Raw genomic sequence first — 13,355 nt, 5'->3', positions numbered from 1 at the left:
CAGTAAATTCTTTTAAAAGGAAACTACTCCAATGTGCCCAGAAGTGTTTTGGGGGGAATTTATGGGGACTCTGAACCAGTCCAGGCAATAGTTAACTTATTGGCTGCCGTATGTTAACCATTCTGTGATTAACAGGATAATTATCTTAGCTGAACTTTGGCCTGCAGCTGGAGAAAGGGGGACAAAATGCATTTCCCTGCCTTCTTCTTAAGAGTCTGGATTTAAGACATGGGGAGGGGATGCCTGTCCCACCCAGGCAGACAATACTATTTATTTATTTTGAAATATGGTTGTGGTGCTATTCATTCACCCAAGTCCCATGGTGGTTTCCAGCAGTTAGAAGAGCAATAAAAGCAACAGTGTGTGTGGGGGGGGGGCACAAATATACAAAGAGCAAGGTTGCAAACCACATGAGAAAGAGCAGCTGTTGGTTCCAAGAAGCCAGCGGAAACTTCTCGTCTGCAGCAAGTGGGCAGGAGGTGATTGAATATTAGGAATGAAGCACCTATAGGAAAATGTCTGTTCCCGCAGGCTAATAGGGCAAAGAGTGTGGCTCAGGGGGAGAGCATTTGCCTTGCACTCAGAAGGTCCCTGGTTCAAACATGGACACCACCAGTTTGTTGTTGTTTAGTCGTGTCTGACTCTTTGTGACCCCATGGACCAGAGCACGCCAGGCACTCCTGTCTTCCACTGCCTCCCACAGTTTGGTCAGACTCATGTTGGTAGCTTCGAGAACACTGTCCAACCATCTCATCCTCTGTCGTCCCCTTCTCCTTGTGCCCTCCATCTTTCCCAACATCAGGGTCTTTTCCAGGGAGTCTTCTCTTCTCATGAGGTGGCCAAAGTCTTGGAGCCTCAGCTTCAGGATCTGTCCTTCCAGTGAGCACTCAGGGCCGATTTCCTTCAGAATGGATAGGTTTGGTATTCTTGCAGTCCATGGGACTCTCAAGAGTCTCCTCCAGCACCATAATTCAAAAGCATCAATTCTTTGGCAATCAGCCTTCCTTATGGTCCAGCTCTCACTTCCGTACATTACTACTGGGAAAACCATAGCTTTAACTATACGGACCTTTGTCGGCAAGGTGACATCTCTGCTTTTTAAGATGCTGTCTAGGTTTGTCATTGCTTTTCTCCCAAGAAGCAGGCGTTGATGGCAAAAAAATCTCCCTGCTTGAAACTTTTTCCTCTGGTCCTGTCCACCACTAGCAAGCTGTCCCTGGAAAGTTATTCATTTAAAAAATTGTACACAGGTCAGTTGTAAAACAAAATGAAACCCTCAGATCAGTTTACCAAAAAAAAAAAAAAGATAATAAAGTGGTCACTAAAACAATTAACAATAATTGCACACGTGCAGAAAAAAAGCAAGAAACAGATTAAAACACCCACCCACATTGTATATATCTGGGTAGGATAGGCTATGTGTTGTTGTTTTTTTGCAGCTGCCAGATACAGTACAGTGACGGCACCTGTCTGATATCAATAGGCAGGGAGTTCCACAGTGTAGATGCTGCCGCAGAATGTGGAATTATGTGGCACTTTTTAACAGTGCCCCTTCCATAGATTGATATAGCCAAGTGGGCATGTAAGGGGTAAGGCAATCTCGCGGTTAACCAGAATGCGGCTCTCTGGATTTAGAAAGTTCGCTGTCCTTCCTAGAATGCTATCCATTCCAGGCTCGTTTGTTCTGCTCGCCGACTTTCAGCCATAGAGGTGTGTCAGCAGGAAACAGTTGAAAAATGGATGGAGTCGCAGTTTGAGGAGGTTCGAAAAGCAGATTCTCGTGGTGAATCCGAGCTGTGGTGCTCACCTCAAGGACATCGGAAGGAACATCTCCAGCTCAGCAGATGGGAAAGAGAGATACGGGGACACTGAAGTGTTTGGTGCAGAAGGGGACTGTGCTGACCCTCTCATTCCAGAGACAACATATCTGTTCTTGGCGAAAGCCCCAAAGTGGGTGCCCAGAAACTATCTGGGCGTCATTCCGGAATCTGCCTCCTTCCCTGGAGATGCTGGTCCTGGAACCAGGGGGCTCTGCCAACTTTTGATTTCACAAATGCCAACAATCTGGTATTTTTAAGTTGAACCTGGCAAGTCATGTGGACTTTGCTATAGAATAATAGAACTGTAAAGTTGGAAAGGAACCCCAAAGGTCATCTAGTCCAACCCCGTGCAATGCAGAAATCGCAGCTAAAGCATCCATGACAGATGGCCATCCTTCCTCTGCTTAAAAACCTCCGATGAAGGAGAGTCCACCACCTCCCGAGGGATTCTGTTTCAGCAACAAAGGGTTCTTTCTGATGTTTAGTTGGAATCTCCTTTATTGTAATTTGAAGCCATTGGTTCAAGTCCTACCCTCCAGAGCAGGAGAAAACAGGCTTGCTCCATTTTCCCTGTGACAGGCCTTTGAGATATTTGAAGATAGCTATCCTATCTCTTCTCAGTCTCCTCTTTTCCAGGCTAAACATCCCCAGCTCCTTCAACCATTCCTCATAAGGCTTGGTTTCCAGACCTTTGATCATCTCGGTTGCCCTCTTCTGCACATCTTCCAGCTTGTCAACATGCTTCTTAAATTGTGGCACCCAGAACTGGACACAGTAAACTTTCTCCATGCCGTGTATAATTTTATAAACTCCTACCATCTTGCCGCTCACTCACATCATCGTATCTCCTCTCAGTCTCCTCTTTTCCAGGCTAAACATACCCAGCTCCTTCAACCATTCCTCATCTGGCTTGGTTTCTAGACCCTTCGTCATCTACGCCCCCCCCCTCCTCTGTGCATTCTCCAGCTTGCCAATTGTTGTTGTTCAGTCGTTCAGTCATGTCCGACTCTTCGTGACCCCATGGACCAGAGTACGCCAGGCACGCCTATCCTTCACTGCCTCCCACAGTTTGGCCAAACTCATGTTAGTAGCTTCGAGAACACTGTCCAACCATCTCATCCTCTGTCGTCCCCTTCTCCTTGTGCCCTCCATCTTTCCCAACATCAGGGTCTTTTCCAGGGAGTCTTCTCTTCTCATGAGGTGGCCAAAGTACTGGAGCCTCAACTTCAGGATCTGCCCTTCTAGTGAGCACTCAGGGCTGATTTCCTTCAGAATGGATAGGTTTGATCTTCTTGCAGTCCATGGGACTCTCAAGAGTCTCCTCCAGCACCATAATTCAAAAGCATCAATTCTTCGGCGATCAGCCTTCTTGATGGTCCAGCTCTCACTTCCGTACATTACTACTGGGAAAACCATAGCTTTAACTATATGGACCTTTGTCGGCAAGGTGATGTCTTTGCTTTTTAAGATGCTGTCTAGGTTTGTCATTGCTTTTCTCCCAAGAAGCAGGCGTCTTCTAATTTCGTGACTGCTGTCACCATCTGCAGTGATCATGGAACCCAAGAAAGTGAAATCTCTCACTGACATTGCTAGTCAATATCCTTCTTAAATTGTGGGGCCCAGAACTGGACACTGGATTCCAGGTGTGGTCTGACCAAGGCAGGATAGAGCGGGACTATGACTTCCCTTGATCAATGGCAGAACCTACCCCAGACCCAATTTAGAAACCCGCTTGTCTAGGGGCCCTTCCCCGAAACATAGCAAGTTTCCTCTGCTTTCAACCCCTCATCCTTCAGCAGCAATTGCCACAATCATCATTAAACATTGCTTTAAAGAATCTCTACCTGCTGTCTGTCCACTATCTCAAACTGTCTCAAATTAACCGTGAGCCAGCATTGCAGAGGTTACTCATTAACCCTTCTTTTTCTGGAAAGTGGCCCTCCTTGCCTTCCCCCAATTCCGGCAGCTGCTGTTCTGAGATCTGCTGTAGACCCCACCCGCCTTGTCTCGGAGGAAGACCCTCGGTCTCCTGCTAAGCTTTCCTTTGGATATTCAAAGAAGCCACAATCACAATGGTAAGAAAACTCTCTTTTTAATATATATATATATATATATATATATATATATATATATATATCCTGGAATGGATCTTGTTCTTCATTTTGAAGCTGGTGGGTGGGGAGAGCAGAGGGAGAACCAGACACAGTGGCTTCAAAGAACCAGGCCATGCACTTAGAATCACAGCATCGTAGAGTTGGGAGGGACCCCCAAGGATCATCTATTCTAGTCCAACCCCCTGCAAGGCAGGAGTCGCAGCTCTCCGTTAAACATTGGGAGTGGAGTGTACAGAACGAAACTGTTTCCTTAAGTTGGCTTGGAATGTATGTCACCCAAAGCAGCGTGAATGTGAAAGGGTTTTCTTTTTAAAAAACAAAATGCATTTATTTAGTTTTTCAGATTAAAATGTTACAGTCACATATCCAACATGCAACATAAAAACCAAGATTCTAGAGAATCTCCTGGACTTCCCTCCTCCCCTTTCTGGGTCCTATCGTGAATCATTTCCTCCTGCGTCTTTAATGATAATCCAAATCTTTTACCTCTCTGTTGCGTCCAAAATTCAGCATTAAACTACAAGTCATATTCCAGTCATACTAACGATTTTAACTGTTTGCAATGGTCTTTAAGATAAGTTATAAGTTAAGTTATAAGATAAGTTATGAGATGGTTGGACAGTGTTCTCGAAGCGACTGGCATGAGTCTGGCCAAACTGTGGGAGGCAGTGGAGGATAGGAGTGCCTGGCGTGCTCTGGTCCATGGGGTCACGAAGAGTCGGACACGACTGAACGACTGAACAACAACAAAGCAAGTTTCCCCCATTCCTTATTAAAATTTTGGTCTTCCTGACTTCTGATTCTTCCCGTGATTTTAGCCGTTTCGGCATAATCCATCAATTTGATCTGCCATTCTTCTCTGGTCTGGACTTCGTCTTCTTTTCATCTCTGAGCCAATAACATCTGCGCAGCCGTGGTCACGTACATCAATAGTCTTTTCTGCTCCCTTGGGATTTCACTTCAACTGATGTCAATGCCTAGCCAGTACTTTCCAGTGGAAGAAATCCACACCTTGTAGCAATATCATCCTGAATGGTGATGTAAACAAAATCTGCTCCTTTTCCCTTATGGGGTACCCAAAGGCCCATATAGAGTCCTTAAGTGGGTTCCCCATCGGTAGGAAAAAAATAACAGAGGCCAACCAGAGAATATTGAGAATCAAAGCAGCTAGCAAGCCTGATCTTTATTAATTGTTGCAACAGGGTCCTCACTCACCACACGCAGGAGGAACCCAGAACAATGGTGCGCAAGCCCTTATATGGACTTTTGAAATTTCCCACCCTGTAGCCCAAGACCACCCCCCAAAACATCATACATACATCACAGGAGGCAACGGTCTACAGCAGAACTCCTGCCTGCCAGGATACCTGATAATGGTCACTGGTTGCTTACTTAGGCAGCCTGGTCATTCTTTTGTGATGGTGAATACTTTAATTTCTGAATCCAGGTCACAGGCTCACCCTATTCATACACAAAGTTGCCCTAAAGACAGGTAAGCAAAAGACAATGGAGAGGCGTTCCTATTTCCTTCCTCCTTGCAGAGAAATATTTGAAGTCAATTTGGGAGAGTCAAAATGGTTTCAGGATTGTTCTCCTGTACTATTTCAGACACGTGGTTTACATACTTATGTACAGGTGAAACTCGAAAAATTAGAATATCGTGGAAAGGTTCATTTCTTTCAGTAATTCAACTTAAAAGGTGAAACTAATATATGAGATAGACTCATGACATGCAAAGCGAGATATGTCAAGCCTTTATTTGTTATCATTGTGATGATTATGGTGTCCAGCTGATGAGAACCCCAAATTAACTATTTCAACTTAGGGGTTTTCATCAGCTGTACGCCATAACCATCACAATTATAACAAGCAAAGGCTTGACATATCTCGCTTTGCATGTCATGAGTCTGTCTCATATATTAAACTCCAGTAGCTAATGAAAACAATTGCTTACATAAATGGACTTTTCCACGATATTCTAATTTTTCGAGTTTCACCTGTATGTGTTTGCCTCGTAAATTTATGAACATTTAGTTTATATATTTGAGACCTTAAAATTCTTATAACAGTGGTATTTGTTTTTTGTCTCTGGGCGTTAGGTCCATGGCCAAAGTGGAGTCAGGTTCCAGAACTGGGCTAAGACTTACGGCTCCTCTCCGGAGATGTATTTTCAGCCAACTACGGTGGATGAGATCAAGGAGGTAAGTGGAGGAGGTTTCCAGTCGGTGTGACTTTTCCAACTTTCCCTAGATATCAGGTGCAGGGCAGAAAACAAACAGACAAACAAAGCCCACCCTTCTGGTCCTCCATCTTCATGGTCTTGGAAGACCAGGAGAAGGATGCCGCGGCCACAAGTTCAGTGGGGAGCCTGGGTCAGCAAGGGTTAAAGTCACATGGGGAAAGTGAACACATCTCTGAGATATGACTCCAAAAGGGTAGAGCAAGTAAAAAAACAATGATGATTTCGGCCATGGCCTTCATTTTTTCCTACAATTTACCCAACGCACCAGAAAACCATGCACAATTGAAATCTCATCTGAATAATCTCCATTAGTTCAATCAGCATGACATCAAGGATTTCGAAACGGGGACTTTCTGACTAGAATATGCAAACACTTGTTTTTAACTTGGGTTCATTGGAGGGGGCACCGTCAGGGGCGTAGCAAGGTAAATTGGTACCCGGGGGCAAAAAAAAAATTGTCACCCCCCCCTCAAGGCATGGGAAGGTCAGGTGGTACCCGGTGCGGAAAATTTATTGTCAACCCCCCCCCCCATTGATTCCCCCCCCCGGCAAAAAAAGTTTTACGTTATTTCATATTTTCTTACAAAGGAATAATAACAAGTAATAATAATAAAAACTTTTATTTATATCCCACCCTCCCCAGCCGAAGTCGGGCTCAGGGTGGCTAACATCAGATACATAACATTGGTATAAAATCAAACAATAATTAAATTACCTCCTAAAAACATCTCAAAATCAAATTAAAGTCTAATTAGATGGTTTTCCACAGGGTTAGGGTTGGGAACAGTAAAGTGTTCTCTGAACTGAAATTTCAGCCTTCATGACATAGGAAAACAGCCAAGTGAACAGCTATTTTGGTGGTGGAGGGTCAAGATATTAACCGATATGCATGAAATTTCATATATAGCTATATAATCCCTAGTATAGTAAGATAAGACTTTCGGAGCAGGCATTTTCAAAAAAATAATTCAAAAAATTCAAAGAATATTTTTTTTCAAAAAAAATAGTTCCTTGATAATTTGTCACCCCCTCCATTATGGAACCCGGGGCGGCCCGCCCCCTCGCCCCCCTTTGCTACGCCCCTGGGCACCGTTGCCAGTGGGGGCTGGTACGGCATTAAGTGGGAGGCCGGTGGTGGGCGGGGGCCAGGGGTGGGCGGGGCCAGAGTCGCTGGTGGGCGGGGCCAACTCATGCCTGGCTGGTCCCCATCCTCCTGCCCCCCTGCTCAATTCTACAAGGGCAAAATGGGGACTAAGGAGGAGCAGGAAGCTGGCAGACTGGTGGTCAGTAAGAGAGCAGGGCAAGTGAGGGCTGGGTGAGGTTGGTGGGGCAGTACCCCATTTGTTCAAATGAACCAGCCTCTGCAGATTATTCTTCCCCTTCAGCGATGGCCACCAATCTGGATGGATTTAAAATTCCTGGAGGAGGAGAGGGATATTGAGGGCTACTAGCCAGGCTGGCTCTTCCTTGCCCTCCACAGTCGGAGGCAGCGATGCTTCTGAAACCCCAGGAAGGGGAAGGGATGCTCTCGAGCTCAGGTCCTGCTGCAGGTTTCCCATTGGGGCATCTGGTTGGGCTGCTGTGAGAACAGGATGCTGGACTAGCTGGGCCATTGGCATAATAATAATAATAATAATAATAATAATAATAATAATAATAGATAGATAGATAGATAGATAGATATATTATACCCTGCCTATTCCAAAATACAGTGGTACCTTGGTTCTCAAACGCCTTGGTACTCAAACAACTTGGAACCCAAACACTGCAAATTAAGTGTTCTGGTTTGCAAACCTTTTTGGGAAGCCGAATGTGCTCTGTTTTGAGTGCCACACTTTTGACTGTTACGCTGAGGTCTGTCTGTTTCTGCTATTTATTTTGCATTTTTGTTTTTGCATATCTTCGTTTTTTTGACTGTGTGGAACCCAGTTCAGCTACTGATTGATTGTGTGTGTGACCACAGTACATTGTTTATTGCTTTCATTTTACAGATCAATGGTCTCGTTAGATAGTAAAATTCATGTTAAATTGCTGTTTTAGGGGTTGTTTTCAAAAGTCTGGAACAGATTAATCCATTTTGCATTACTTTCTATGGGGAAGCATGCCTTGGTTTTGGAACGCTTTGGTTTTGGAACGGACTTCCGGAACGGATTAAGCTTGAGAACCGAGGCACCACTGTAGAAAAAAGAAGGGAGGGGGAGAGACATCAAACATTAAAAGCTTCCTGAAACAGGGCTGGCTTCAGATGTCTATGAAAAGTAGTACAGTTATTAAACTCTTTGACATCTGATGGGACAATGCTCCACAGCGCACGTACAACCAAGAAGGCCCTTCTGACATTTTGCTTTGTTCTCCTTTCTTGAGATTTGGCGATGTTCACCGCTCCCAAGTCTGGCTCCTGTGATTCTTTTTAGCAGTAGGAAAACACTCCCTGCTTTACCTTAGGCCCAGCATGAGCTCTTCTTTGAGAGCCAGTGTTGTGTAGTGGTTAAGAGCGGTAGACTCGTAATCTGGTGAACTGGGTTCGCTTCCCCGCTCCTCCACATGCAGCTGCTGGGTGACCTTGGGCTAGTCACACTTCTTTGTAAGAATTTATTGACCTTTTTCTTATAACAGCATATACCCACACCCACACCTACAATTAAACAAATACAAAACAGATACACTAATAAAACAAATACAAACAGTGTCAAGTTTTCTTGTTGCATCTTTTCTTTAAAGAGAAAATTTCTATTTCCATATCTTGACCATTGACTTCCCCTGCCCTTTCTCCTTCGAGTTCATATTCTTAATCTATTTTATAACCATTTCTCCTGAAATTCAAATTCAATTATATAGTTACACACAATTATATATTCAACATTTAACTAACAATGCATCATCGTAGTAATATCTCATCATAATTCTTCTTCCATTAAAATCTTCACCAATCATTTATATCATATCTATCTCTTCTATCCTTTAAACTGCTGCTAATAACATAGTAACTCAAAATATCTCCTTTCATATTCAAACAAAAAATAAAACAGAAAGATTGTTGACAGTATTCACCCTCCGATTTCAAAATTCCATGACAGGCTACTTCAAATTTTACTTAGTGTTTCACCCCACACCCCCTCTGTCCATTATTCTTCTCCTGGTGGCATCAACACTGAATTTCCCTGTAGCTTCCCTCTCCAAGCGTCCACAGATCCAGGCACAGTCCAAAACTCTCCTTGCCACGAGCTCCAGGATGTCCGTCTCGTCGTCTCTCAGCTTCTCCGGTTCTTTGTAGCATTCCTTTTCTTCTTGTAAAAACCATAATTCTCTGTCCCTGGCCCCCGAGCTCACACCTCGGGGACTGGATATAACAAATCTTACCGTCGCCTTGGGACTGCCACCCCCAAAAGGCGAGTTTCTTCTCCGAAGTAGCTCACTCATTTCTCTCCATCTTCCCAGACACCCTCTCAGCTCTTTGGCAAGACTTTCTTCCAAAGTATTAAAAGTTTTAAAAGCCTCCTCTGTGGGCAATTGGTTCTCTTTCAGACCCCCACACAAGACTTTGACTTTCCTGTACAGCAGTTCCACCTTCAAAGCAGTGAGCCTCTGTTCGTCCGTTAGTCCAGAGTTCAGTACCAGTTCAAGGACGAAGCCCAGCATACTGGTAGAGGGGGAGGAAGTGGGTATCAGATTTCTACTCCTGCCTCTCTGTTCGTCGCCATTTTCCTAAACTGGAGCGCAGATACCGCAACTTTAAATGGAGATATTTTCCACTAATTTACTTCCCAAGAAAAGAGTTTGCCAGTCTCATGTATCAATTTTAAGTACATTGAAACAGTTCTGTAGCAGCAGTTACTCAAATTGGTTAGCTTCTTTAACTCGAAGGGAAGAAGGCAGGCTGCCTTTCTCCTTCCCCCCGGATCGTTCCAAAAGCTCAGTTTCTTTTTTTTTTATAAGAATTTATTGGCATTTTTCTATAACAAACATATACCCACACCCACACCTACAATAAACAAGTGCAGAACAAATAAAACAAATACAAACAATGTCAAGCTTTCTTATTGCATCTTTCTAGAAAAAAAAAAAAAAAAATTTCTAATTCCATATCTTGACTTTTGACTTCCCCTGCCTTTTCACCTTCGAGTTTGTATCCTTAGTCTATTTAATAACCATTTCTCCTACAAAAAAAAAACATTAACTACAATTGTATAATTACATTCAATTATATCTTCAACAGTTGCTAAAAATGCATCATCATAATAATACCTCACCATTTAATCTTCTAAATCCATAAACTTAATCCACTTAAATTCACTTTGCTTATAGTCCACCTCATAAATCTTCTCAAATCATTCACATCTAATCTATCTCTTCTATCCTTAAGGTTGCTGCTAGTAACATAAAAACTTGAAATATCTCCATTCATGTTCAAATAAGAAATATAACAAAAAGTTGTTGACAGTATTCACCCTCCAATTTCAATTTACCATATCAGGCTGCATAAAGTTTTACTTAATGCTTCACCCCACACCCCCTCTGTCCATTATTCTTCTCCTAATGGCATCAGCACTGAACTTCCATATCTCTTCCCTCTCCAAGCGTCCACAGATCCAGGCACAGTCCAAACCTCTCCTTGCCGCGAGTTCAGAGGTGTCCATCTCATCATCTCTCAGCTTCTTCGGTTCTTTGTAACATTCCTTTTCTTCTTGTAAATACCTTAATTCTCTGTCCCTGGCCCCCGAGCTCACACCTCGGGGACTGGATATACGAAATCTTAACGTCGCCTTGGGGCTGCCACCCCCAAAAAGCGAATTTCTTCTCCGAAGTAGCTCATTCATTTCACTCCATCTTTGCATCCATCCTCTCAACTCTTTGGCAAGGCTTTCTTCCAAAGTATCAAAAGTTTTGTAAGCCTCCTCTGTGGGCAATTGGTTCCATTTCAGACCCCCACACAAGACTTTGACTTTTCTATAAAGCAGTTCCACCTTCAAGGCAGTGAGTCTCTGTTCGTCCGTTAGTCCAGAGTTCAGTGCCAGTTCAAGGACGAAACCCAGCATACTGGCAGAGGAGGAGGAAGTGGGTATCATATTTCTACTCCCCTCTTTGTTCGTCGCCATTTTCCTGAACTGGAGCGCAAATACCGCAACTTTAAAAGGAGATATTTTCCTCTAGTTAGCTTCCCAAAAGAAAAGTTTGCCAGTCTCCTGTGTCAATTTTAAATACATTGTAACCAGTTCTGTAGCAGCAATCGGTCAAACTGGTTAGATTCTTGAGCTCGAAGGGAGGGAGGGCAGGCTGCCATTCTCCTTCCCCCCGGATCGTTCCAAAAGCACGATTTCTAATCAAATTCTTTACTCACGACCACCGGGTTCTTTTAGCTCCATTCTTCACAGGTAGAACTTGGACGCTCACCGCGGGCTCTGTCGCCGCATTTGCATCCCGGTTGGGGCATGTCCCCGAAGCCCGGCTCCGTTTGCCCTTCACCCCCACTCCCCCTTTACAGGGGGGGCAAGGGAAGGGTTCAGAGCCTCCGCGGGCGCAGCCGGGGAGCCCAGGGTGCGGGACGCTCTTCCCGCACCCCAACCGGAGCCCCGCTTTGCGGTTGCGGGGCTCCTAACCCCCGGGATGGATCGGGCGCCTCGCAGCCGAAGCAGCCCCGACCACCCGCTATGGCGTCGCCAGCCGGAAGTCTAGTCACACTTCTTTGAAGTCTCTCAGCCCCACTCACCTCACAGAGTGTTTGTTGTGGGGGAGGAAGGGAAAGGAGAATGTGAGCCGCTTTGAGACTCCTTTGGGTAGTGATAAAGCGGGATATCAAATCCAAACTCTCCTCCTCCTCCTCCTCCTCCTCCTCCTCCTCCTCCTCCTCCTCCTCCTTCTTCTTCTTCTGTGAGCCTCAAGACTCCAACTCCCATCACCCCTGACCCTTGGCCATTCTGGCTGGGGCTGTTGAGAGTTGGAATCCAGCAACATCCAGAGAACCACGGCTTCCACTTCCTTGAGCTTGGGGGTCACCTCTGTACCAATGTCTGGTTGCCCCCTCTGCAGATCTTGGATCTGGCCAGGCAGAAGAGTAAGAAGGTGAAGGTGGTCGGAGGTGGACATTCCCCTTCGGACATTGCCTGCACGGATGACTACATGGTCGAGATGGGAAGGATGAACAAGGTGCTCAAGGTAAGAGAGCAGGATTCTCCCTTTCTGGGTCCTTCTCGTTGCCCACCTAGCTCAGATTCCACCTCACAGTACCTGGCCAGAGAGATGTCTTGGAGCAGAGCTCGTCCATGGGGTGACCTCCAGAACGTATTAGGAGACATATTGGGAGAGGATGAAATCAAACAAGACAGACCTTAAACCGCAATTGTGTGCAATTTGGGTTATAAACAGCAACACTGGGTGAGCAGGAAGTTACCAGTTGCGTTGAATCGGAATATACCGTATTTTTTGCTCCATAAGACGCACTTTTTTTCTCCTAAACAGTAAGGGGAAATACCTGTGCGTCTTATGGAGGGAATGGTGGTCCCTGGGGCTGAATTGCCCAGGGGCCAAAAGCAGATTGCGCTTTTTATTTTACAAAGAGAAAAGGGAGTGTTGAAAGGACCCCGCTCAGCAGCTGATCAGCAAGAGATTGGGAGAGAGATAAGAGTCCCGGCTCCCTTTCAGCCCCGCCCTCCTTTGTTGAATGTGTTGCAGAGGGAGGTTGTTTGTTTCCCCAGGACATGTGACTGGCTGATTAGATTATCTGACTGGAAACAGTAGAAACAGCTCCCTTAAGATTTTTCAGAAATGTGAGTTAAACCACATAAAAATGGGGCTTTTCCTCTTTGCTTTTCCCCCTTTGCAAAAGGAGCTTTGCTTTTCCCCCTTTGCAAAAAAAGCTGCAAAACCTTTAGCTGATCCTCAAAAAAAGAGCCTTTGCCTTTGCAAAAACAGCTGCAAAACTATTAGCTGGTCCTCCAAAAAGCCAGGGCTTTTCCCTTTGCAAAAAAAGCTGCAAAACTTTTAGCTGATCCTCAAAAAACAAACAAAACAAACCCAGGGCTTTTAGAGGAGGAAAACCAGAAAAATATTTTTTTTCTTGTTTCCTCCTCTAAAAATGAGGTGCGCCCTATGGTCCGGTGCGTCCTATGGAGCGAAAAATACGGTGATTGTCGAGTAACAAATGCAACTTCCTGTATGGTAAAAAGAATAAAATATTATTAT

General features: G+C 44.7%; 1 protein-coding gene across 1 annotated transcript in view; it reads left to right on the top strand.

The window, feature by feature from the left end:
* Positions 1-6,038: 6,038 nt before the first annotated feature.
* The window catches only part of LOC117044436 (L-gulonolactone oxidase), a 45,146-nt gene continuing 37,829 nt past the window's right edge, over positions 6,039-13,355 (top strand). The window contains exons 1-2 of the mRNA XM_033145207.1: positions 6,039-6,135; positions 12,204-12,329. Coding sequence (XP_033001098.1) covers positions 6,097-6,135; positions 12,204-12,329 — 165 coding nt within the window. The 5' untranslated portion in view covers positions 6,039-6,096. The remainder of the gene's footprint in view (positions 6,136-12,203; positions 12,330-13,355) is intronic.

Source organism: Lacerta agilis, chromosome 3 (assembly GCF_009819535.1).
Source record: "Lacerta agilis isolate rLacAgi1 chromosome 3, rLacAgi1.pri, whole genome shotgun sequence".
Classification (NCBI taxonomy): Eukaryota; Metazoa; Chordata; class Lepidosauria; order Squamata; family Lacertidae; genus Lacerta; species Lacerta agilis.
Note: the sequence above shows the minus strand (reverse complement) of the source record. Positions and strands in the feature narration are given on the sequence as shown.